Here is a 27,389-nt window from a genome sequence, read left to right on the forward strand (position 1 = left end):
TAAGCCAGGAACAAAAGGCTCTTACGTTAGATTGTAAAAAGGCACAAAGGCAAAGCCAATCAGATGTAATGTATAAAACAATATATAGCAGGTACAATGAACAACAACAAAAAAAATCCAGAATGGCAAAATCAAAATCAGTGTGCAATCTATTAATCTATCAATCACAGCCTATCAGGAATGAATTGCTCAATAGGGCACTGAACATATCAAAAAATGAATTATTAAAAATACAAGGAAAACTGACTTTATAGTAAATGTATTAAAATTAATAGGAAAAAATATAGCAATACACTCTTCAAATGACTTGGGTTAAAAAGTAAATAAAAGTTTCTGTCTTGATTAAAGCTTTACTAAGAGATCTACAATGTAAAATAGGGCCTGTGTTATATATCAGGAGTGATTTTTCGTCTATTTTTAAAATCTGTCAAAGTGACTTTTAACATCTTAACATTCTGTGTATGTTAAAATGGTAACAGGGACCCTAAGAATCTGAAATAAATCTACCATTGAAGAAATGGTAAATAAATTTGAAAATTATTCACCTTAATAAATCGTTCCTAAGTCCAACATTTCATGGAGTCCTTTGAAACAAACTTATGAGGAGTTGAAACACAGAATCTAAATAGCTTCATAGCTACCAGTTTTTGAAGTCTTACTATGTTCAAGACTCTAACTTAGATATGTAAAATACATATCAAGTATGTATATATATGTATGTATACACACATAAAATAGGGTCTTAAAATTTTGAATATTGAATGATTTGGTTTCTGTTTTAAGTTAGTATTTACCTCACAAGAATTACATTAATATTGATTTATATTACGTAATAATACCTATCGTAAATACGAAAAAAGAGTTTCTGAGAAGGGAGGAACTTGCTCAATGACAGATCATCTAAGAGGTGATCAAGCCAAAATTTGAATTGAAGAAGAGAAACTGAGTTAAATGATGTGGCACATAATCATCTATTATTTCTGTGATTTTGAATTGTAATGTATTAGAACAATAAACCAATAGTACTTCTCTTTACCTTACAGTGAAATGTAGAACTTGCTTTTTCACAGCCTCCAGCTTTTTATTTGGGTATTTTGTTTGATCCTGTTTTATTGATGGTTTCTTCAAAGGAAGAACACGGGCCTCAATTGGGGGGAAGAATAGTTTGGAAAGAGTGTTGGCAATTCTCCAGCCAATATATTTGGAGAAAACTTCTTCTCCTACATTGGATGAAATATTTGTACTATACCTAGTGAAAGGATCCGTTGGGTCATTTAACTCAGCCTGTTGAAAGAAAAGAGAAAGGAGTCAGTTGAAACAGGATTAAATGGGAGAAAAAATCATGTATTATTAAATATTTTAAAGTATCTTTATTTTCTTTGACTAATATTGCATTTTTCCTGTTAAGTAAAAATAATCTTTATAAAAAAATTGCAGTTTTCCAAAAGATTTCAAAAAGCAAAACAGCAAATTTCAGTGAAATAAATAAACATTAATAAATCCAGTCTAAAAATTTTGAAAATTTAATTAGGTAATTTTTATTTTAAATTTGATATACTTGCCATATAAGAATTTCATAAGCATTCTGAAATTTTATTTAACAAGAAATTAATCAATCAGTTGAAGTAATGTACATTTTATTAAATCAGACTTTTTTTATACACAATCTAAACTGTTCTTGATATCAACAGAGCATTTTTTTCCCCTTTTTGAGAAGGAGTCTTGCTCTGTCTCCCAGACTGGAGTGCAGTGGTGCAATCTTGGCTCACTGCAACCTCCATCTCCCGGGTTCAAGTGATTCTCCTGCCTCAGCCTCCCAAGTAGCTAGGACTACAGGCATGCACCATCACTCCTGGCTAATTTTTGTTTTTTTTGTAGAGATGGGGTTTCATCATGTTGGCCAGGCTGGTCTCGAACTCCTGACCTCAGGTGATCTACCTGCCTCAGCCTCCCAAAGTGCTGGGATTACAGGCATGAGCCACCATGCTTGGCCAAACAGAACATTTTTATTGAGCAAAAATTTTAAGTGAAAAGCAAATAAGAGCTTTGGATTTAGCTTAAACTGAAGATGTTTAAGATTTTGATTTTGACTAAATTGAATATGTTCTAAAATCAAAAAATATAAAAATACAAAAATTCCCGATTATTTAAGCAATACTTATTCAGGAAAAAAGCTATTTTCTGAAATTTCCTATTCCTGTTTGATAATGTCTGGGATTGCTTCTTAATTACTTCTTTTAAAATGGCCAGAGGCATATTTTCTCTGGCTGGAATCAGTAATAATAAATAAAAATGTAAGTAAAATGGCATATGTTACAATTTTTTTATCTTCGCGGTATGTAGATGCTATTAATTCCTTTTCTTGTAAATAAGTCGGATACTGCCTTTTATCATTTGTTTTTATGTTTTCATTGAGTATTATCTGTCTTCAGGCAGCTCATTACTAGTCACTCAGGATTCATTTTAGATGCATATCAATCTTGCGATAGGAAAAACAGAAATAGAAAATGTTTTTCTGTATATGAACATCTAACTTAACCTCTTTCTGGTTCCAAAATTAGGCCTGGCTAAATTAAATTACTGATGAAAGACTGATTATTGAATTTAGACAAAAGTATAGTAGAAAAAATGAGTACAGTCTCAGGAGACAGACTGAACGAAAAACAGTTAAAGCAATGAGAAAAATAGCAAAAGGCAGGTATGCAAATATGTGTCACTGTGAAAGTCACAGAGGATGGGAAAGAATAACATGAAAAAAATTTACAAAGGATAAGGTGAAAATCATGCAAGTAAGCAAGCATATGATTCAGTAATCCTACTACTGGGTATATTCAAAAGAAAATCAGTATGTCAAAGAGAGAGCTGCCCTGCCATGTTTATTGCAACATTACTCTCAATAGCCAAGCTATGAAATCAAGCTAAGTGTCCATCAACAGATGAATGGATAAATAAAATGTGGTATATATACACAATGAGATAGTATTGAGCCATAAAAATAGAATAAAATTCTACCATTTGTAACAACATGGATGAACCTGGGGGACATCATCTTAAGTGAAATAAACCAGGCACAGAAAGACAAATACCACATGATCTCACTTACATGTAAAATCTAAAATGTTGATCTCATATAAGTAGAGTAGGATGGTGTTTATCAGGTGCTGACGGGTGGAGGGCTGGGGAGATGTTGGTCAAAAGATTTCAGTTTGAAGCAATAAATTCAAGAGCTCTAATGTACAGCATGTTGACTATAGTGAATACAAATACATCATATCTTGAAAAATGCTAAGAGAGTAGATGTTAAGTGTTCTCACAAAAGAAATAATAACTGTATGAGGTTATTTGTTAATTAGCTCAACTTGACCATTTCACAACGTTATATATTGTCAGGCCTCTCAGCCTAAGCTAAGCCATCATATCCCCTGTGACCTGCACATACACATCCAGATGGCCGGTTCCTGCCTTAACTGATGGCATTCCACCAAAAAAGAAGTGAAAATGGCCTGTTCCTGCCTTAACTGATGACATTACCTTGTGAAATTTCTTCTCCTGGCTCATAAGCTCCCCTACTGAGCACCTTGTGACCTCCACTCCTGCCTGCCAGAGAACCCCCATTTTTCCTTTACCTACCCAAATCCTATAAAACGGCCCTACCCCTATCTCCCTTTGCTCTCTTTTTAGACTCAGCCCACCTGCACCCAGGTGATTAAAAGCTTTATTGCTCACACAAAGCCTGTTTAGTAGTCTCTTCACAAGGATGCAAATGAAATTTGGTGCCGTGACTCGGATTGGGGAACCTCCCTTGGGAGATCAATCCCGTCCTCCTGTTCTTTGCTCCGTGAGAAAGATCCACCTACGACCTCAGGTCCTCAGACTGACCAGCCCAAGAAACATCTCACCAATTTCAAATCCGATAAGCAGCCTCTTTTTACTCTCTTCTCCAACCTCCCTCACTATCCCTCAATCTCTTTCTCCTTTCAATCTTGGCACCATACTTCAATCTCTCCTTTCTCTTAATTTCAATTCCTTTCATTTCCTGGTAGAGACAAAGGAGACACGTTTTATCCTTGAACCCTAAACTCCAGCGCTGGTCATGGACTTGGAAGACAGCCTTCCCTTGGTGTTTAATCATTGCAGGGATGCCTCTCTGATTATTCACCCACGTTTCAGAGGTGTCAGACCACGCAACGATGCCTACTTCAGTCCTTCACCCTTAGCGGCAAGTCCTGCTTTTCTGGGGGAGCAGCAAGTACCCTAACCCCTTGTCTCTGTGTCTCTACCCCTTTTCTGCTTTTCTGGAGGAGGGGCAAGAACCCCTCAACCCCTTCTCCTTCACCCTTAGCAGCAAGTCACGCTTTTCTAAGATGCAAGAACCCCCAATCCCTTATTTCCGTGCCTCGACCTCTTGTCTCTATGCCCCAACCTCGTATCTCTGTGCCCCAACCCAACCCCTTATTTCCATGCCCTGACCCCTTTCCCATTTTTCTGGAGGGTAAGAACCCCCGAGCCCCTTCCCTCCGTGTCTCTACCCTTCTCTTTAAACTTGCTTCCTTCACTATAGGCAACCCTCCACTTTCCATTCCTCCTTCTTCTCCCTTAGCCTGTGTTCTTAAGAACTTAAAACCTCTTCAACTCTCACCTGACCTAAAATCTAAGCATCTTATTTTCTTCTGAAATGCCGCTTGACCCCAATACAAACTCGACAGTAGTTCCAAATAGCCAGAAAGCAGCACTTTCACTTTTTCCATCCTGCAAGATCTAAATAATTCTTGTTGTAAAATAGGCAAATGGTCTCAGGTGCCTGATGTCCAGGCATTCTTTTACAAATCAGGCCCTCCCTGGTCTGTGTTCCCACTGCAACTCCTCCCAAATCTTCCTTCTTTCCCACCCACCTGTCCCCTCAGTCCCAACCCCAAGCATCACTGAGTCTTTCTAATCTTCCTTTTCTACAGACCTATCTGACCTCCCCCCTCCTTGCCAGGCTGAGCGAAGTCCCAATTCTTCCTCAGCCTCCGCTCCTCCACCCTATAATCCTTTTATCACCTCCCCTCCTCACACCTGGTCTGGCTTACAGTTTAGTTCCGTGACTAGCCCTCCCCCACCTGCCCAGCAATTTCCTCTTAAAAAGGTGGCTGGAGCTAAAGGCATAGTCAAGGTTAATACTCCTCTTTCTTTATCCCAAATCAGATAGTGTTTAGGCTCTTTTTCATCAAATATAAAAACCTAGCCCAGTTCATGGCTCATTTGGCAGCAACCCTGAGATGCCTTACAGCCCTAGACCCTAAGAAGTCAAAAGGCCGTCTAATTCTCAATATACATTTTATTACCCAATCTGCTCCCGACATTAAATAAAACTCCAAAAATTAAATTCCGGCCCTCAAACTCCACAACAGGAGTTAATTAACCTCGCCTTAAAGGTGTACAATAATAGAAAAAACTTGCAATTCCTTGCCTCCACTGTGAGACAAACCCCAGCCATATCTCCAGCACACAAGAACTTCCAAACGCCTCAACTGCAGCGGCCAGGCATTCCTCCAGAACCTCCTCCCCCAGGAGCTTGCTACAAGTGCCAAAAATCTGGCCACCAAGCCAAAAAATGGCTGCAGCCCAGGATTCTTCCTAAGCCGTGTCCCATCTGTGCAGGACCCCACTAGAAATCGGACTGTTCAACTCACCTGGCAGCCACTCCCAGAGCCCCTAGAACTCGCCCAAGGCTCTCTGACTGACTCCTTCCCAGATCTTCTCAGCTTAGCAGCTGAAGACTGACGCTGCCCAATTGCCTCAGAAGCCCCCTAGACCATCATGGATGCCGAGTTTCAGGTAACTCTCACAGTGGAAGATAAGTCCGTCCCCTTCTTAATCAATACAGAGGCTGCCCACTCCACATTACGTTCTTTTAAAAGGCCTGTTTCCCTTGTCTCCATAACTGTTGTAGGTATTGACAGCCAGGCTTCCAAACCTCTTAAAACTCCCCAACTCTGGTGCCAACTTCGACAATACTCTTTAAAGCACTCCTTTTTAGTTATCCCCACCTGCCCAGTTCCCTTATTAGGCTGAGACACTTTAACTAAATTACCTGCTTCCCTGACTATTCCTAGACTACAGCTACATCTCATTGCCGCCCTTCTTCCCAATCCAAAGCCTCCTTTGCATCCTCCTCTTGTATTCCCCCGCCTTAACCCACAAGTATAAGATACCTCTACTCCCTCCTTGGCAACTGATCATGCACCCCTTACCATCTCATTAAAACCTAATCACCCTTACCCTGCTCAATGCCAATATCCCATCCCACAGCATGCTTTGAAAGGATTAAAGCCTGTTATCAGTCGCCTGCTACAGCATGGCCATTTAAAGCCTATAAACTCTCCTTACAATTCCCCCATTTTACCTGTCCTAAAACCAGACAAGGCTTACAAGTTAGTTCAGGATCTGCGCCTTATCAACCAAATTGTTTTGCCTATCCACCCTGTGGTGCCCAACCCTTACACTCTTTTGTCCTCAATACCTTCTTCCACAACTCACTATTCCATTCTTGATCTTAAAGATATTTTTTTCACTATTCCCCTGCACCCCTTGTCCCAGCCTCTCTTTGCTTTCACCTGGACTGACCCTGACACCGGTCAGTCCCAGCAGCTTACCTAGGCTGTACTGCCGCAAGGCTTCAGAGACAGCCCCCATTACTTCAGTCAAGCCCAGGTTTCATCCTCATCTGTTACCTATCTCAGCATAATTCTCATAAAAACACAAGTGCTCTCCCTGCTGATTGTGTCCGATTAATCTCCCAAACCTCAACCCCTTACAAAACAACAACTCCTTTCCTTCCTAAGCATAGTTAGTGCAGTCAGAATGCTTACACAAGAGCCAGGACCACACCCTGTAGCCTTTCTGTCCAAACAACTTGAACTTACTGTTTTAGCCTAACCCTCATGTCTGCGTGCAGCGGCTGCCACTGCTTTAATACTTTTAGAGGCCCTAAAAATCACAAACTATGCTCAACTGACTCTCTACATTTCTCATAACTTCCAAAATCTATTTTCTTCCTCACACCTGATGCATATACTTTCTGTTCCCTGGCTCCTTCAGCTGTACTCATTCTTTAAGTCTCCCACAATTACCATTGTTCCTGGCCCGGACTTCAATCGGGCCTCCCACATTATTCCTGATACCACACCTGAACCTCATGACTGCATCTCTCTGATCCACCTGACGTTCACCCCATTTCCCTACATTTCCTTCTTCCCTGTTCCTCACCCTGATCACACTTAGTTTATTAATGGCAGTTCCACCAGGCCTAATCACCACACACCAGCAAAGGCAGGCTATGCTATAGTACAAGCCACTAGCCCGCCTCTTAGAACCTCTCATTTCCTTTCCATCCTAGAAATCTATCCTCAAAGAAATAACTTCTCAGTGTTCCATCTGCTATTCTACTACTTCTCAAGGATTATTCAGGCCCCCTCCCTTCCCTACACATCAAGCTCAAGGATTTGCCCCCGCCCAGGACTGGCAAATTAGCTTTACTCAATATGCCCCATGTCAGGAAACTAAAGTACCTCTTAGTCTAAGTAGACACTTTCACTAGATAAGTAGAGGCCTTTCCCAAAAAGTCTAAGAAGGCCACCACAGTCATTTCTTCCCTTCTGTCAGACATACTTCCTCAGTTTGGCCTTCCCACCTCTATACAGTCCGATAGCAGACCAGCCTTTATTAGTCAAATCAGCCAAGCATTTTTTCAGGCTCTTAGTATTCAGTGAAACCTTTATATCCCTTACAGTCCTCAGTCTTCAAGAAAAGTAGAACCGCCTAATAGTCTTTTAAAAACACACCTCACCAAGCTCAGCCACTAACTTAAAAAAGACTAGACAATACTTTTACCACTTTCCTTTCTCAGAATTCAGGCCTGTCCTCAGAATGCTACAAAGTAGAGCCCATTTAAGCTCCTGTATAGACACTCCGTTTTATTAGGCCCCAGTCTCATTCCAGACACCAGACCAACTTAGACTGTACCCCCAAAAAACTTGTCATCCCTACTATCTTCTGTCTAGTCATACTCCTATTCACCGTTCTCAACTACTCATACATGCCCTGCTCGTTTACACTGCCAGTTTACACTGTTTCTCCAAGCCATCACAGCTGATATCTCCTGGTGCTATCCCCAAACTGCCACTCTCAACTCTTAAAGTAAATAAATAATCTTTGCTGGCAGAACTATGCTGAATCTCTTTAGGCACTCTCTAATCAGATGTCCTAGGTCGTCCCAATTCTTAGACCTTTTATACCTGTTTTTCTCCTCTTATTCCGTTTTTCAATTCATACAAAACCATATCGAGGCCATCACCAATAATTCTAAACGACAAATGTTTCTTCTAACAACCCCACAATATCACCCCTTACCACAAAATCCTCCTTCAGCTTAATCTCTCCCACTATAAATTCCCACGCTGCCCCTAATCCCACTCAAAGCAGCCCTGAGAAACACCGCCCATTATCTCTCCATACCACCCCCAAAAATTTTTCACCGTCCCCACACTTTACCACTATTTCGTTTTATTTTTCTTATTAATATAACAAGACAGGAATGTCAGGCCTCTGAGCCCAAGCTAAGCCATCATATCCCCTGTGACCTGCACATACACATCCAGATGGCCGTTCCTGCCTTAACTGATGACATTCCACCACAAAAGAAGTGAAAATGGCCTGTTCCTGCCTTAACTGATGACATTATCTTGTGAAATTCCTTCTCCTGGCTCATCTTGGCTCAAAAGGTCCCCTACTGAGCACCTTGTGACCCCCCCACTCCTGACTGCCAGAGAACAACCCCCTTTTTCCTTTACCTACCCAAATCCTATAAAACGGCCCCACCCCTATCTCCCTTCACTGACTCTCTTTTTAGACTCAGCCCGCCTGCACCCAACTGATTAAAATCTTTATTGCTCACACAAAGCCTGTTTAGTAGTCTCTTCACATGGACATGCATGAAATGTATATTTTAAAACATCATGTTTTACACAATAAATGTATACAATTTTATTCTTCAGTGTAGAAAAATAAAATAAAATGTTAAAAATCAATGACACCACCAAAAAAGAGCTCCTCCTTTTTTTAGTCAAAATATAGTACAGTATTGCATAAATGAAGATATTATGGTGAACTCTGGAATTACTGAGAGGGTTATGAATGAATAAATGAATGAGTAAACAAATGGACCAAAAAAATGATGTCTTCTCATGATATAATTTTTGGTAAAATACACTGTAATCAAAGATAACATTAACCTGTGAGGCAGGAGAATAGGGTCTGGAGAAAGGGAACCTAAAGCCAATTCTCACTGGCTTCCTAGAACTAAATCAAAATCAAAACCCCAACTTTCCATGCCCAAATTAAAAAAGGACCAGAGGCTATTCTCCTTGCAATCCCCACTTTTCTGTGTGGCAGATGAAAAACTGAAAATACCTCTGGTTGATCCTTTCCTGCAACCAATCAGACTGATCGTGGGTTAAGTCTTCATTTGCATAGGATTTGGGATTTATTTTTCTCCTTTCCCCTTTTCCTATCTGCTCCATACAGGGGAGTCTTTTGTTCTCTCTCTCTTTTTCTGTCTTTTCCTTTCCAACTTGGGACCCTTGTGGGCAGTGCCTAAACAAAGAGGCAACTGCAGGTTTTTTGGCTGGGGCCAATCTCTGGAGAAATGGAAAGGTTTGCATGTGGAAGCCCTTGACTGCCACCACCCAGTTCTATTAAGGGAGCTGAGCCCTTTGCCTTTTTTTCTTTTTCAGTATTTCAGCAGCTGTTTCCTAGTAGCTCCTTGGTATTTAAGGGCAACTGGCCAGGGCCACTCTCTGGTGTTGCCTGAAGGTCAAGGAGTGAATGGTGATAGCTGCCTTGCCTGGAAGGGGGATGGACTATTTTCTATCTTTTCTGATTATAGTCCCTGATCTCCACGTGTGACACAATTGGCAGTGGCACAGGGTGAACTCATGTTTCAGGCCACTTAAACCTTCTTTTCTTATAGTCCCTGATTACTACATGTGACACAATTGGCAGCAACAGCTCCTCCAGAGTGAACGCACACACATTTCAGGTGACTTGAGCCTTCTTTTTTCATGTTAAATTCTTCTCTTCCCCTACTTGATGGGTCAAGGACAAAAGGTACCCACCTAGCTATGCAAACGATGTTATAAAGAACAGCAATGACTGGCTGTTTAAAAAGAGGGACGGGATGTTTAGGACAAGTCAGAGGGTCTGGGAATGTTGTAGATGGTCTGTGTGGGGCATGGGGGGCATTCATGAAAAGGAATTTATGCAGGAACTGATGTACAATCTAATGTGGATTTCTTGCCTAAATTTAGAGAGTAAAAAGGTTGCTTTAAGTGGGATAGGAAAACCTTAAGAAACACTCATAACGGGTCATCAGTGGTGGAGGGAACCATTCCAAAGCAGTGCCAGCACCCATCTAACGTCAGAGGTGTCTGACAGACTAAGGGCTCAAAAGGTGAATGCCCCTGGGGACTCCAGTCAGGACCTAGAATTTTTCCAGGATGCCTCAAGCATCACTCGGGTCACTTGATAAACCCTCCACTATTCAAAGTCCTCCCCTCTTTTCCAGACCACGATGGGCAACTCTTCATCTATTCCACCTGATTCCACTATGGACAACCCTCCATCTATACCACCTGAATTCCCTGCTTGGCTGCATCCTCCACCATTGGAATCAATTTGACCCTGATAATCTAAAGAGAAAAAAAAAAATATATATATATATATTTTTTTTTCTTTTTTTTTTTTCTTCAATGCTGTTTGGCCCAATTATGAGCTGCCCAGCCTGGAACAATAAGCAGTCAATGGTAGCCTTAATTATGACACCATCCTGCAATCAGACCTATTTTGCAAGATGCAGGGCAAATGGTCCAAAATCCCATAAGTACAGACCTTCATGACCCTATACCAAAACCTAACAATCTGCAAAACTCCCAGAACCAGCCACCCAAGGGAAAGTCCTAAGGTAGAACTAGATATTACAGATGACCCCCTTTTACAAGGGCTACCTGTCTCTCAGGGTGAACAGCATCTGCCTCCATACAGCCCCTTGCCAAGTCCTCTTGAGGCTAAACCCCAAACACTGGGAACCCTACTAAGTCCCCCTCACACTCGAAGGAGACCATCGTATTAACTCTCCCTGCAGCCCTGCTACTCCTTACAGAAGTAGCAGGAGCTGAGGGGCCAGTCCTAGTGCAGGTCCCTTCTCTATAACTGATATACAACAATGTAAGGAAAAGCTAGAAAGCTATTTCAAGAATCCCAGGAAATTTGCAGAAGCTTTCCAAATTTTGGCCTTAGCCTTTTCTCTCTCATGGAGTGATGTTCAATTCATTCTGGCAACCTGCTGCACCCCCTTGGAAAAAAAGATCAAATCTTTGAGGCCGCCCATGGGGAAGCAGATGATTTATTCACCTGAATCCTTCAAGGCAATCACTTGGGCCCAAACACAGTCTCCACCATTGATCCTAATTGGGACTATAATACCCCCATGGGAATGAACAACCAGGCTAAATTTCTTGAAGCTTTCCTTGGAGGAATGAGAAACAGAATAACTAAGGCAGTAACTAATGTAAATTAAGGGGGGTTACACAAGCCAAGGAGGAAAATCCAGCCATGGATTTATGGCAGGCTGGATGAAGTCTTTAGAAAATATGCTACTCTGGACCCTTCTTTTTCCAAAGGCAAAATATTAATGGCACAGCATTTCATTAGCCAATCCACCACAGACATTAGACTGATGCTCCAAAAGCTACTGATGGGGCCACAAACTAATCAAAATCAGGTTTTTGATACTGCTGTTATGGTGTATAACAATCGTGACCTGGAGGAAGGAAAACAGGAACAGAGTGAAGAAAAATGGCCGGCAAAAATTATGGCAGCCATCATTGGCAATACCTTGAATGCCCAAAGAGCAGCTAAGGGAAACCTGAAGGGCCATAATGATAATGCCATCAAAGGCTCTTGCTTCAAATGCAAGAAAAATGAGCATTGGGGAAAGGACTGTACTAAGCCCTCGACAGGCCCCTGTCAAAAATGTGAGGGCACCAGTTACAAACCCTGTCACTGGAGGATTGACTGCCCCTGCTCCCACTGAGGGGTTCAGTCAGGCAAAACTCTAGCAGTGCAAAAGCAGGAATTAGATGAAGACTGAAGACCGAAGGGGCCTGGGGTCTTCCTCACTGCCCCTGTCCAGGAACGTTGTAATTACTACTGAGGAGCCCCAGGTAACTCTGGATGTCATGGGTACCCAAATTCAGTATTTTTTTTTTTGATACAGAAACAAATTACTCTGTTCTCACTGCTTTTGCAGAAAGCTTTCCTCCCAGTTTATGACCATTATAGGAATGAAAGGAAAGCCACAAACAAGATTCTTTACTCCTCCTTTGATTTGTCAATTTGAGAAACAAATCTTCCAACAGGAATTTCTAGTAGTACCAAACTGCCCAATCCCCCTGTTTGGAAGAGATATTATGGTTAAAATAGGGGCACTGCTACAATGTCAGCATCACCTGGCAGAATTGCTAACAGGCAAAATACAGCCAAAGTCCCAGATTACATTAGTAAACAGGCTAACCCACTGGCACAGTATACTGGAAATCTAGGGAAACCTAAAATAGCAGTGCCAGTCAAAATACACTTAAAGACCCCAGCTATTTTCCCAATCAAAAACAGTACCTAATTAAGCTGGAAGCAAGAAAAGGCCTAGCACCCAGAGGTGAGGTATTACTTACCCATTGGCTCTTAAAACCCTGCAATTGTCCCTGCAATACCCCCATCTTACCCATTCTAAAGCCTTTGGAAGAATATTGAAGGCTTATTACATGTTAGTACAGGACCTCAGAATAATTAATGAGGCTGTTATCCCTGTACACACATTGGTAGCAAATCCATATACCCTCCTGGCTCAGGTGCCAAAAGGTTCTCACTCCTAGACCTAGAAGATGCTTTCTTCTCCATTCCTCTGGCACCAGAGTCCTAATACCTTTTCGCCTTTGAATGGAAAAATCCTAATACCGGAGGAAAACAACAATACACTTAGTACTCCCTCACGGTTTTTGGGACAGGCCCCCTTTCTTTGCCTGGGCCTTAGAGAGGGATCTAAGGGATCTGCAATTGGAGAATGGGAGTATATTCCAGTACATGGATGACCTTCTTGTGCATAGTCCAACCAAGGAAGCTTCTGAACAAAATACTACAAAAACTTTGAATTTCTTGGCAGACAGGGGATACAAAGTGTCCAAAAGGAAGGCTTAGAATAACCTTCAACAGGTCCAGTATTTAAGGTATGTCTTAACACCCAGAGCCTGGCAAATATCCCCAGAACGAGTGCAAGCCATATGTAGTTTGGGACCTCCCCATATCAAGCAACAGCTTTGTTCTTTTGGGGGAATGGCCAGGTTTTGCAGAATATGGGCACCAAATTTTGGGATCATAGCAAAGCCCCTGTATGAAGCAACAAGGGGGCCTGAAAATGAACTAATGGAATGGACCTTGGAAATGAGAGAAACCTTTGCCAAGTTAAAATAGTCTCTCACCCAGCTTCTGCTCTTGGCATCCAAGGCCTAACTAAGCCCTTCTCCTTGTATGTAGCAGAGAGGAAGGGCATAGCTGTAGTAGTACTAGCCCAGAAATTAGGATTGGAACCCAGATCAACTGCCTACTTTTCAAAAAAGCTCGATGGAGTGGCCTCAGGATGGCCAAGTTTCCTGTGGGCAATCCCAGCCACTGGTATTTTAGTGGAAGGAGCCACTGAAGTCACCCTAGGTCAACTACCAGAGGTTCTAACCCCTCATTAGGTGAAGTCAGTCTTAGAAATACAAGGTACCTCTAGATGATGGAGGGCAGTTTAACCTAATACCAGGCCACGCTCTTAGGAAACCCAGATGTAACCCTCGAAACTTCTATCACCTTGAATCCAGCTCTGTTTCTGCCCGCAGGCCCAGTAACTGATCACTCCTGCGAGCAGGTCATTGCACATACATTCATATGTTAGCCAGCCTAATTTAAAAGACCAACCTCTCCCAGATTCTGGGGATAACTGGTTTATAGACGGCAGTAGTTTCATGTCAAATAGGGAGCACTGGAGCTGGATACACAACAGTAAATCAGTACAATTGAAGCCCAGCCACTGCCCCCTGGCACATTAGCACAAAAGGCTGAAATCATTACTCTTACCTGAGCATTAATGTTGGGACAAGGTAAAAAGTTTAACATCTATACAGATTCTAAATATGCATTCCCTGTGGTTCATGCTCATGCTACAGTCTGGAAGGAAAGGGGACTACTAACTAGCATACACTCTCTTATGAAGCATGGGCCTGAAATTCTTCAGCTATTAAAAGCAGTATACCTGCCAAAGGCCATAGCTATAATTCACTGTAGGGGGCACCAAAGGGACTGAACCACTATAGCACAAGGGAACAGCAAGTCTCACAGAGAAGCCAAAGGCACAACATTCAGGGTGCAATCCCAACAGGAACAGCTAATATAGGAGCAAGGGGAACAAAAACAAGGATCCTGGTGGTATATGGGATCACAAGTATATCTCCCTCAAACAACCCGATGGAGAATTATAAAAACCCTGCAAGACTCTTTCCATAAAGGGAGAGATGCTACCCTGGCCATGGTTAACAGACCCTTCACTGGGCCTAACTTAGCTTCGGTGGTTAAGCAGGTCTGTCAAGCCTGCTCATTGTGTGCACTTAACAACTCAGGAAACAAAATGCCTCCTCTAATAGAACGAGTCCAGAGGAGAGGAGCTTATCCAGGGGAAGACTGGCAATTAGACTTCATCCATATGCCAGCTTTCAGAGGATATGCTTTTGTTAGTGCTAATAGATACCTTTACTGGTTGGGTCAAAGTTTACCCTAACAGAACAGAGAAGGTAATGAGGTTATAAAGGTCCTCTTAAGAGAAATAAACCCCAGTTTGGATTAACTCAGAGACTCCAAAGTGATAAAGGCCTGTCCTTTATCTCCCAAATGACTCATGGGGTTGCTAAGCCTCTCAGAATCAAATACTATTTACATTCAGCATGGAGGCTTCCATCCTCTGGAAAAGTAGAAAGGACTATCCAAACTCTAAAGTGAGTGTTAGCTAAGCAATGTCAGGAAACATAAGAAACGTGGTTCAGCTTACTGCCTGTAGCCCTCTTAAGGATCCATAATACCCCTAGAGCAAAAATTAATATAAGCCTATAAGAAATGTTATCTGAAGCCCTTTCTAAATTAATGATTCAATTACTGATCCAGAAACAGCCAGTTTTGTAAAATACCTAGTTAACCTAGGATAATTTCAGCAGGTTTTACAAAAGTTTGAAACTCATAGGCTGTCCACACCAGGAACTAACCAGCAACCTAAATCAGGCCAAGAGATGAAAACATGGAAAAAGAGATCACTTGCTCAACAGTCATAACCCAAACGGAAGGCACCATTTTCAGTAATATTGGCCACGCCTTCTGCAAAGTACTAAGGTTAGATGATTGGATACACCTTTCAAGGATCATGTCTGTGATACCTGAAGCCCCGGACCTGGAACCTGAAGCTCCCATCAGCCACTACACCTGTGAACTTGTGAAAGACCTGCAGTTCCTGTTTAGAAGATAGCCAAAAGATAAGTAAATGCCCACCAACTTTCCTTGGTGTCTTTGTTGCATAGTTACTGTAGACTGGATAATAGTAGCCATTTTTTTTTGTATTTTGTATAGTCTCATTGCCTTTTCCAGATGGATGGAATCACTTCCTTTGTACTAACTAAGCAGAATGTTTTAATTAATTTATATAACAAACATTCCTTACAGCATATGTATCCAGCCCATGAAGTTCCCATTAAATCTTTTAATCAAATTTATTTCCTCTCACCTAGAGACCACCAAGCTTCAGATTATCATGTGACAGGGCTTCCAGCCAGTTTCAGGTGCATAGACACCATCTTAGCCATCAAGAAGCTACCCTGTCTTCATTAGACAGAGCAGAATGAGAATTCCATGATCCCCAATAGGTAGAGACTAAGCCCCAATTCAGCATGAAGCAGTTACAGAAGAAAGACCATCGGTCCTTCTGCTCCCCATAAAAATTTATGGGGATTGTGTCTCTCAGGGGGGAAATGAGGCAAGAGAATAAGGTCTGCAGGCAGGGAACCTAAGGCCATTCACAGTGACTTCCTGGAACTAAATCAAAAGGAAAACCCCAACTTCTCATGCCCAAGTAACAAAAGGACCAGAGGCTACTTACTCCCTTTGCAACCCCCCTCCCTTTCTGCATGGCAGGTGAAAAATTGAAAGTACCTCTGATTTGTCCCCTCCCACAACCAGTCAGACTGATCGTGGACCACTACTTCATTTACATAGAGTGTACACCAAGTAACCCATGGGAAACCTTTAGAGGGTATTTAAACCCCAGAAAATTCTGTAACCAGGGCTCTTGAGCCACTTGCTCAAGCCCACTCCCACCCTGGGAAGTGTACTTTCATTTTCAATAAATCTCTGCTTTTGTTGCTTCATTCCTTCCTTGCTTTGTTTGTGCATTTTGTTCAATTCTTTGTTCAAAACACCAAGAACCTGGGCAACTTGTAGTCAAGACCCTCCACCGGTAACATCTGTATTACAGAATCTTGATGCTCATTTCATCATGTCTCATTTGATTACTCCTCACTTTCTTCCTTCTAAGACAGGAGAGGCTATAGATAAAGATGCCACCTCTTTCTTGGCAAAATGAAGATATTCCCACATCTTTCTCTATGATTCTCTTGTAGGAAGCCCAGGTAAATTTCTATCCTTCATTGATGTCCAAGCCCTCTGTCTAACAGAAATGTAGTCTCAAATTTCAGTCAAATGTATACTTTCCTTATTTATGAAAGGCTCTGTGTGTGTTTTCTTGCAAGAAGTTGCCAGGAAGGAATATGGGCTGTGCACTATGAAAGATCTGAAATCTGGTGTGTCTCTACCACTTGCTAGTCATCAATGTAAACTTGAAAAATTTTAGTTAACTTCTCCAGGACTGTTTTGTGTTTAGTTTTGTTCTGTCTTGTTTTTCATCTATGATATTGGGATAATAAATACCTTTTAGTTTTATGGAGGTTAACACAGATCATATAGGATGATCTGTCTTGTAGACAGTGAGAAGGTCAACAGATATTAGTGCCTTTCAGGTCTTCCCTAGGACAGAGCACTAGAGCTTTGGCCTTTGCAGCAATTCCCACCATCAACCCAGGAAGACTGTACCTAACCTCTGCCATGCCAAAACAGTTTGGTTATAACATAACTTTTATATTAGCAAATGTATCAAATAAGATCATGATTGTACTTCTAGAGTTGTCTTCTATAGTTATCTTCTTCTCTTAAAGCCATTATTCTAATATGTTTCCATATTAAGAGACTTGAATGCCATCTATGCATAAATTTGTCTATACTTCTTGAGAGTAGACTTAAATATTAATGAACATCTTTTACAATAGATTCCAAATTTATGAATTTACTACTATTTAGCCTGGCAATGAACATTACCTCAAACACCATCTTTAACCACTTATTTACATTTTAATCATGTGTTCTTAATTTTTAGTGATGCCTATGAAGATTATAAAAATTCAGGGTTTCCTTTTATTAGTACATTATTAGAACATGACTTTTTTATTAAGAAACAAATGGGAATTTAAAAAATATCTATGTTAACTTTATTGATTTACTATTAAAATTGGAAAAGTAGTATTCTTGAAGACTATTTCCTTCACATACATATTTTAACCAAAGGCAGGAACAGAAGCTTACCCTTTGCCTTTGTGTTGGGCATAAAGATGGCAAAGGCCGCATTAATGTAGGAAGAAAATGGATAAATCAGCCCAAAGGAATTAGGATGTAGTAGCAATACACATATATCAAAAAAAAAAAAAAAGCCTTTACAAAGTTCTGAATTTACCACCATTAAAGAAATTTAGCAAACACAACAAAATTTGAGCTAACTCACATTATTTTTGACATAAAAAAGGAAAAAATAATTTCAAACCATTGCAGCAGTTTGCTACAAATTCTCTTCCCTTCTCTCACAGTCTCTCTCCCTTTTTAATATGTCTTTACCTTTCCTTAAGTAATCTTGCTGAGATATTTAACTTGTTTTTGAAAATACTTTTTTTCCTTAAACTTTAAAGTTTAAGTGACTCACAATAGTCTCAAAAGATTATTTTCTATAGGAGTTATAAAAGCTCACAAAGGAGAACAGCATGAGTAATTCCTTGCTACTAAAATTATAGTCATTGGACCATTTTTATTGCAGTACCTGGGAGCATGTTATCAATGTAGTATCTCAGGCCTTATCTTTGTCTGCACATTATGGTTTTAAGGACTGATATAGTAGCAAAAGAAGGAAATACATGGAAGTATCAATTTTCCTTCTTACTGGTTATGTGATCTTGCACAAGGTACTTAACCTCTCTGAGCATGATTCCTTATCCCTGAAGTGGAACGATGAAAATATTTTGCTTCACAAGGTTATGGTAAAGATTAAACAAAAAGCATATATTTTATAGTACAGTCTCTAGCACACGGAAGTGTTTCAATAAATGTTAGTTCCTTGTTTATATTTGATTTTAGAGAAAGCATGAAATAGTAGAAATGTTGGAGCCTTTGAGTTAAGCTCACTACAGTGCACCCACCACCAGCACGTCATTTTACTCTGTTTAAAACTCAAATCCTTGATCTGCATGGACGATGATGGTGGTAGGAGAGCTGTGGGGCTCAAATGAATTAATATACATTATATATATGTATATAACAGATACTTTGTACATGCCTGGTGCATGATAAAAGCACTACAAAAACTATTTGTGTTTATTATTTTGTTATATAAAATATTACAATATTATAGTCAAAACAATGTGTTTGTTACATTGGCATTCTATTGATAAGTATTTAAGGATTTATACTTACCCAAAAATACAGCTCACTTTCCAAACTATTGCTACTTATGTCAAAAGTAAAGCCACATGTGGAGAAGGAGAGAATAGGCACTGGGAAAATAGGGACTAGTACTGTTGTTTCTTCTGTTTTGCTGCTCTACAGAGCACATTAGGGATATAGAAATATCATTAAGAATAAAAACAAATTTTGTTTTAAAGATTACACCATAAAATGTTAACCACAAGGTGCTTTACCTGATGAGTCAAAGGTACTCTGAATAAATTCACATATTCATTTTAGCTGTACATATTTCTTTTTAATATTTTAGGTCATATACCAGATGGCAGAAAACACTTATACATGATGACTTTTCCTAGATGTGCCAGCATATGCTGCTGAATTGCCTATACAGAAAAACGTTGCTCATTGCAAGTCTCTCTGGAAGTATTTCAAACAAAGCACATCAATTAACATTTGTTTATTATGCCACTGTGAGTATATGACAGTTTTTTTATTTCTTTCCCAAATACTCAGGCAACAGTTGGGTTTATATTGAATTTGTCACATGAAGGGCTCATGTTTCAGGATCTATTCACAATTGTTTTTCATTTCAAATATGCTTATTAACTATTTCACCTCTCCTCCAACCTCCAAGAGGCATCAAATTTTATGAACAAATATAATAAGAGTTATAGATGATAAAATGTTATCATGGATAAAAAAAATACGAGATGAGAGTAGATAATGTAAAGAAAGTTGATAATGTAGAGAGAGTAGATAATTTAGTTAGGAATGGATTTACCAGTGTTGTAGATAAATTGAAGTATTAAATTTAAAATTGTATTTATGAAATTCAGTTGTTTATCATATAAATCGCATATTTATTTTAAAGCATAAAAAGAGAAAATTTCTACTTAATTCCATAAACATTGCATTATATTCAATCCTTATGAAATAATTCCTTCCCCTTATAAGGTACAGTAGTTTATAAATAAAGTTATCTTTCACTCTACGTAGGTAATAATACTATTGCATAACAAAAGGTTTTGGAAGCAAAGAATTAGGAAAGGAGAGAAAGAACAAAGGTTGTGCTATAAACATAGTCATTTGCAATAACTTAAATAAGAGTGGAACACATATTTTCTTTTAGATCTAAGTGTCTGAGGCACAAGGCTTCACTGTATAGGTGTTTTATAGATGTTCCCTAATTCACATGGAGTAGTGAGAGTGTCTGAAGACTAATTTTTTAAATCCTTGTGAAATGAAAGGTTTTATATAGTTTATACCACAGAACTTGTTCAAAGAGGTACTACAGGAAAATATTATAAGTTGGTTTAAGGGATTTTGGGAATTAGCAAGTTATTAAGGAAATATAAGAACATTTAGAAATAAATAACCAACCTTTGGAGTTTTATTACTGAAAGTAAGTGTTGCCACGATAGTACCAAAAAAAAGAAAAAAAGAAAGAGAAAATAAAAACTCAAATGTATTATGCTCAAGTTTTACTTGTAAAATTAAGCACAACTGTAAGATGTGCTTAATTCAACTTATATTGCACATATTCTGATGATTTTAGGTAAGAAAATATAATTTTAACAAGTTCAAAATCATTTTTCTTTTTTACCTATAGAGCAAAGGTGATCATTTTGTCTTGTTTTGTCTTATTTGTATATGTGGCATTAGGCTGTTTAACTTAGTCTAAGTTTCCATTATTAACTTCCTTAAGAAAGCAGCTTTAAAAAGTGTAAATAGATGTTTGTTATTTTACTCAGCAAAATTACGCATGAGAGGGAAGAAATTTTAGCTGTGAAACTCAGTAAAGTTAGAAAATCACATAGGCCTAACAACTCAGTCACAAGTACAAGGAAGACATAAAGAAAAACTGAGACCCACACAGATGCTAATCACTTTAGCCTTTTGAATAATTAGGTATGGAAAATTTGAGGAAGTTAGTTTAGACATTAGTACTCCTAAGACCTAGTGCAGACATGCTAATACTGCATTTGATACCATCTAATAATAAAATGAAAAAAATCTTTTATAACCTAAGTCATAAATATGATGCAAGCCAAAACACTGTCTAGGAGTAAAATAAACACAGCAATTGGACACCTAAATTTATGTTTCATCTATGACAAGATATTATTCTTAGTCAATGAAATCATCCTTCAAAATCAAATTAAATAAAAAGCTTCTCAGCCAGGCATGATGGCTCACACCTGTAATCCTAGAACTTTGGGAGGCTGAGATGGGCAGATCACTTGAGGTCAGCAGTTCGAGACCAGCCTGGCCAGCATGGTGAAATCCTGTCTCTACTAAAAATACAAAAATTAGCCAGGCACGGTGGTGCATGCCTGTAGTCCCAGCTACTCGGGAGTCTGAGGCAGGAAAATAGCTCGACCCTGGGAGGCGAAGGTTGCAGTGAGCTGAGATCACGCCGCTGCACTCCAGCCTGGGTGACACAGCTAGACTCCATCTCCAAAAAAAAAGCAAATAAATGAATACTGACAGAATTCAACATCAGCAGATGCTCATTAAAAGGCTACAAAAGTGTTTTCTTCGAGCAGAAGAAAAATAATACCACACAGAAGGCCACAGATTCAAGGATTCAAGGAAGAAGAGTAGGGAAAGAAACTTTGAAATATGTGGGTAAGCTTGAAGAATATTGATTACATAAAGCAATAATAATATACTGGTGCCTATAAACACACACACATGCACACACACATACACGAACACATCCAGAGATACATACACATAATTAAAACGTTAAACAGAATTGCATAAGAGGGTATAAATTAACTTAAAATATTATAAGACAATTTCATGGTCCAGGAAAATATAAAATGCATATACATTAGATTTTAATAATTCAAGAATTTATTTTGTAAAATCAGAGGTAACTGGTAACAGTAAAAGAATGTGTAAGCACCAAACAAGTAAAGGGGGTGGGGTGGAATGGTATAATTTAAAAAACAAAGTCTTTTCCCAAAAGGCAAATAAGAGATTATTTTAAAAGAACAAGAAAGAGGTGTCATCTATATAATAGTAAATAACGAAACGTAGAAATACATACAAATATATTGCAGTGACAGTAAATGTAAATAAACTGTTTCAATTTGGAGACAGTAATTTTCAGGTCAAAAAAATACCACCTCTCCTTAGAGACATACATACAAGAATTCAGGGAGTATAAAATTAAAAGATGGAAATAGATATACCATATTAACATGAACCCTAATCAAAATATATCTGTTGTAGTTATATTTGGTCACAACAGAAAAGGTTGACTTTTAATTTAAAAATCATGATTATAAAGTGTAGTGATTGATCATAATAAAATTAGACAAAAATCAAACAATATAAATGTAACACTGAAAGTCTCAATATATGTAACACTAAGCCATAGGTTATCTTCTAAACAATGTATGGTTTAAATAGAGATAACAGAAATTAGAAAAGTTTTTGAACTAAATGATAATTAAAATATTGCTTATCACACTTTTTAGGATATTACTAAAATTACATGTGAAAGTAAATTAATAGTGTACAAAACACATATTAGAAAAGGAAAATACTACAAATCTATGACAAGGAATAAAGTTCAATACTTTTAGGAAAATAATAATCCACTAAATGCAAGGAAATTAGCAGAAGAAAATAATAAACCTAATATCAAATATGAAAAAAAGAGAGAAAACAGAGTATCAAGAGAATCAAAAGTTGATTTTTAAGACTGAGAGGCCAAGCAGAGTGGCTCAGGCCTGTAATCCCAGCGTTTTGAGGGGCTAAAGTGGGATGGTGGCTTGAGCTCAGAAATGTGAGACCAGCCTGGGCAATATAGTGAGATCCAATCTCTACAAAAAGTTAACAAATAAGCTGGGCATGACGGCCTGCATCTGTAGTCTCAGCTACTTGAGAGGCTGAGACAGTAGAGTTGCTTGAGCACAGGGTATAGTGAGCCATGATCACACCACTGCACTCTAGCACAGGCAACAGGGCTAGTCCCTGTCTCAAAAAAAAAAAAAAAAAAAAAAAAAGACTGAGAAGTTCATAAGGCCTTGGAATGACAGATTAAAATAAGAACAAAGATGAAAATAAGAAGAGTTAGGACTTAGCCAGTGGATATCACACCAAATTTTAAAGACATTAAAAAGATCATAGAAAAATAGAAGCAATTTTAGAAAACATATTTCCGAATTTAATTCCTAGAAAGAAAACATACCAATACAAAATTAGTCCACAATTTAAAATCTTCCCAAAAATATCCATAACTAAATAGCTTCACTTGTGAATTCTACAAAACTTATAAGGAGAAATAATGACAAAAATAGAAACCTTTTCCAGAGTATTAAAAAACTATAATTTCCCAATTCACTTCATTAGCCAAGAATAACTTTCATATAAAACCTTAACAATATAGGAAAGAAATATTATGGAACAATCACATGCATGAATAAAAATGCAAAATCTTAAAGTATTATTAAAGCAAATAGAGCAATATTTACATCTTCACCAAGTTATTTTTATTCCAGGAATGCAATGATTGGTCAACAAAAGAAAATCAAATAATATAATTTACAACAGTAACAGAATTATGGAAAAATCTGTCAATCATACCAAACGATGCATGAAATGTATTCGGTAAAATTCTATATCAATTCATAATAAAAGTTCTTGTTAAACTTGGAAAAATTGAGTTTTAATTTGTGGGAGGTATTTCTAAAAAAAAGGCAATGTGAAAATGTTGAAAGCTGTTCCTTGTGAGACTCATGTAAAACATACATGTCCAGCATCATCATTCAGTCCTGTACTAAAAGTGACTAAACAGTAAAATAAGATAAGAAAATGTAAAAAAGTTTATGATGCTTGCAAAAAAACATGAATTTTTATGTAAAAAATAAACTTTTGAACTATAAAAACAATTTAATAAGATTGGTGGGTAAAAGATTAACACACAAAACTAAATTATGTTTATATAAACCAGTACAAATTCTATATATGCATATATTTGTAAGCATATGATACATATTTTACAATAAAATAGATACATCAAACAGCTAGAAATATACAAAACATTATTGATAGAAATTGGGAAACACCTAAAAAAGTGGCAGGATGTAAATATCCATGAATTACCTATTATATATTATAATGATAAGTATCAATTACCAACAAATAGCTCTCTAGATTCAATGAAAATCCAATAAAAATCCAAATGGACTTGCTTTTTAAAAAATGGAACTTGACAAGTTGATTTTAAAATATATATGGAAATGTTACAGTAAAAAAGAAAAAAAAGATAATCTGGAACAGGGTTTGGCAAACTATCACCCACAGGCCAAATCCAGCCATTTATTTTTTTCACAGCCTAAGAGCTAAGAATGATTTTTACATTTATAAATGGTTACACTTTAAATCATTTTAAAAGTACCAACATAATAACTTGGATTGTGCCTCTGAGCCCACAATGCCTAAAACATTTACTATTTTGCCTTTTAAGAAAAAGCTTGCCAACCCCTAATCTAGAATATGAATAAGCCTTGAACACTTACTCAGTGAAATGTGCTTTTTAAGCATAAAAGGCAGAGGGTAAAGTTTTTTTTTGTTTGTTTTGTTTTTTGATATGGAGTCTCACTCTGTTGGCCAGGCTGGAGTGCAGTGGCCCAATTTTGGCTCACTGCAACCTCCACCTTCCGAGTTCAAGCGATTCACTTGCCTCAGCCTCCCGGTAGCTGGGATTACAGGAGCCTGTCACTGCACCCGGCTAATTTTTTTTTTTTAATAGAAACGGGGTTTCACCATCTTGGCCAAGCTGGTCTTGAACTCCTGACCTCGTAATCCACCCGCCTCAGCCTCCCAAAGTGCTGGGATTACAGGCGTGAGCCACTGTGCCAGGCCACGTCTAACATTTTTGTAATAGAAATCTCAGAGAAAATAAGAGACAATGGAGTAGAAGTAGTATTTGAAAACTTCATTGCAAAGAAGTTTCCAGAACTGATGAAAAAATATCAACCCATAGTATTCACATACCCTGCAAATGTTGAGCAAAAAAAATACAAGGGGAACTACATCGGATTTATCTTATTAACATTTCTAAAAGCCCAATAGAGAAATCCTCAAACCAGAGAAATGAAAAAATACAGTAATTTAAAATGAAGAACTATTGGGCTGACAATTGATTTCTCAACAGAAATGACAGAAGCCAGATAAATGACTTTACATTTATAAATTCTAAAAATATGTCAACCTAGAATTCTATATGCATAAGTATGCATATAGAAATAAACACAATTTTTTCAGCAAACCAAAAACGAAAAATTTAATGGCCAGGCTACCTGCACAGATTAAAAAACAAAAGTACTGAATTAAGTTCATCACATAGAAGGAAACTGAATATACATAGTGGCATAAAAATGCAGAAAGAAATGAAGAATAAGATAACAAAATATATTTTGATCTGTCTAAAACAATAATAATGTTTAGAGTAGTAAAAATACAAGTAGAATTAAAATGCATAAAACAATAAATGTTCTAAAGTTCTAGAATTTTCAAGTAAGTGGTAAAAGTAATAATTTAGGTTAGCCTCTAATAAATTAAGGAGGCATATTGCAATTCTGAAAATAGCCACAATATGTATTTAGAGTAACATATTACTAACAAACTAATAGAGAAAAAAATACAATGATAAAAATATTTGATTAATACAAGAAAATAAGGCTTTCTGAAAAATGCCCGAGATAAAATAAAATAGGTTGGTTAAATAATAAAACATAATATGTATCAAAAATTACATTACATGTAAATATACAAGTAAAAGGTGAAGATTGTCTTTCAACTATTGTGGTTAAAAATATCATGCTTAAAAGAAACATACCTCATATAAAGACACAAAAAGTTTAAGATCAAACAATGAAAAAAATACTTTTCATGGAAATGTTAATCCATAGGCAGCTAATGTACATATACTAATATGAAAAAGATCAGGCTTTAATATAACAAGCATTGGTAGAAATAATAAGGAAAATTTCATAATAATAAGGACTCAAGCTTATTCAAGCTTATATATTCATATTCAAGAGAAATATGAAACCTCTATTTTAAATCTTCATACACTTAATGTATATCTGCAAATATATAATTTATCATTAAACATAATTAAGAGAATGAAAACCTGTTCATGCATAAATCTTTGCCAGAGCCTATGTCCAGAATGGTATTCCCTAGGCTTTCTTCTAGGGTTTTTATAGTTTTTGATCTCACATTTAAGTCTCTAATTAATCTTCAGTTAATTTTTGTGTATGGTATAAGGAAGGGGTCCAGTTTCAGTCTTCTGCATATAGCTAGTCAGTTATCCCAGCACCACTTATTGAATAGGGAACCCCTTCCTCATTGTTATTGTCAACTTTATCAAAGATCAGATGGTTGTAGGTATGCAGTTTTATTTCAAGTTTCTCTATCTTGTTCCATTGGTCTATGTGTCTGTATTTGTACCAGTACCATGCTGTTTTGGTTACTGTAGCCTTGTGGTATAGTTTGTAGTTGGGTAGTGTAATCCCTCTGGCTTTGTTTTCTTTAGCATTGCTTTGGCTATTCTGGCTCTTTTATGGTTCCATACGAATTTTAGAATTTTTTTTTTTTTCTAATTCTGTGAAAAAATATTGGTGGTTCAATAGGAATAACATTCAATATGCATATTGCTTTGGGCAGTATGGCCATTTAAACATTATTGATTCATGTATCCATGAGTGTGAAATGCTTTGCCATTCGTCCCATTTCTGATTTCTTTCAGCAGTCTTTAGTAATTCTTGCTGTAGATATCTTTTTTTTTCCCTGTTGAGCTGTATTCCTTGTCATTTTATTCTTTTTGTGACTATTGTGAATGGTATTGCATCCTCATTTGTCTTTTAGCTTGGATATTAGTGGTGTTTAGGAATGCTAGTGATTTTTGTACACTGATTTTGTATCCTGAAACTTTGTTGAAGTACTTTATGAGATCTAAAAGTCCTTGGAAATAGACTATGCAGTTTTCTAGATATAGAGTCATATCATCTTATAAGATAAGTAATTTAACTTTTTCTCTTCCTATTTGGATGGCTTTATTTCATGTCTTGCCTGATTGCTCTGGTCAGGACTTCCAGTATGATGTTGCATAGCAGTAGTGACAGTGGGCATCCTCGTCTTGTTTTGTTTCTCAAGGAGAATGCTTTCAGGTAAATTGTTCATTATAATGTTAGCTGTGGGTTTGTCATAGATGACTCTTATTTTGAGGTACGTGCTTCAATTTCTTGTTCGTTGCGTATTCCTAACATGAAGAGATGTTGTATTTTATTGAATGTCTTTTCTGCATCTATTAAGATGATAATGTGGTTTTTGTTTTTAGTTCTGTTTATGTGATGAATCACATTTGTTTTGCATATGTTGAATCAACCTTGCATCCCAGAAATAAAGCTGTG

General features: G+C 37.9%; 1 protein-coding gene across 4 annotated transcripts in view; it reads right to left on the reverse strand.

Annotated features, from left to right (window-relative positions):
- Positions 1–27,389, reverse strand: part of TMEM232 (transmembrane protein 232) — a 347,658-nt gene that overhangs the window by 128,100 nt on the left and 192,169 nt on the right. For all 4 annotated transcript variants that reach the window (XM_055298330.2, XM_063612897.1, XM_063612898.1 and 1 more), the window contains one exon: positions 1,037–1,284. In XM_055298330.2, coding sequence (XP_055154305.1) covers positions 1,037–1,284 — 248 coding nt within the window. The remainder of the gene's footprint in view (positions 1–1,036; positions 1,285–27,389) is intronic.

The sequence above is a fragment of the Symphalangus syndactylus genome, chromosome 11 (genome assembly GCF_028878055.3).
Source record: "Symphalangus syndactylus isolate Jambi chromosome 11, NHGRI_mSymSyn1-v2.1_pri, whole genome shotgun sequence".
Lineage (NCBI taxonomy): Eukaryota > Metazoa > Chordata > Mammalia > Primates > Hylobatidae > Symphalangus > Symphalangus syndactylus.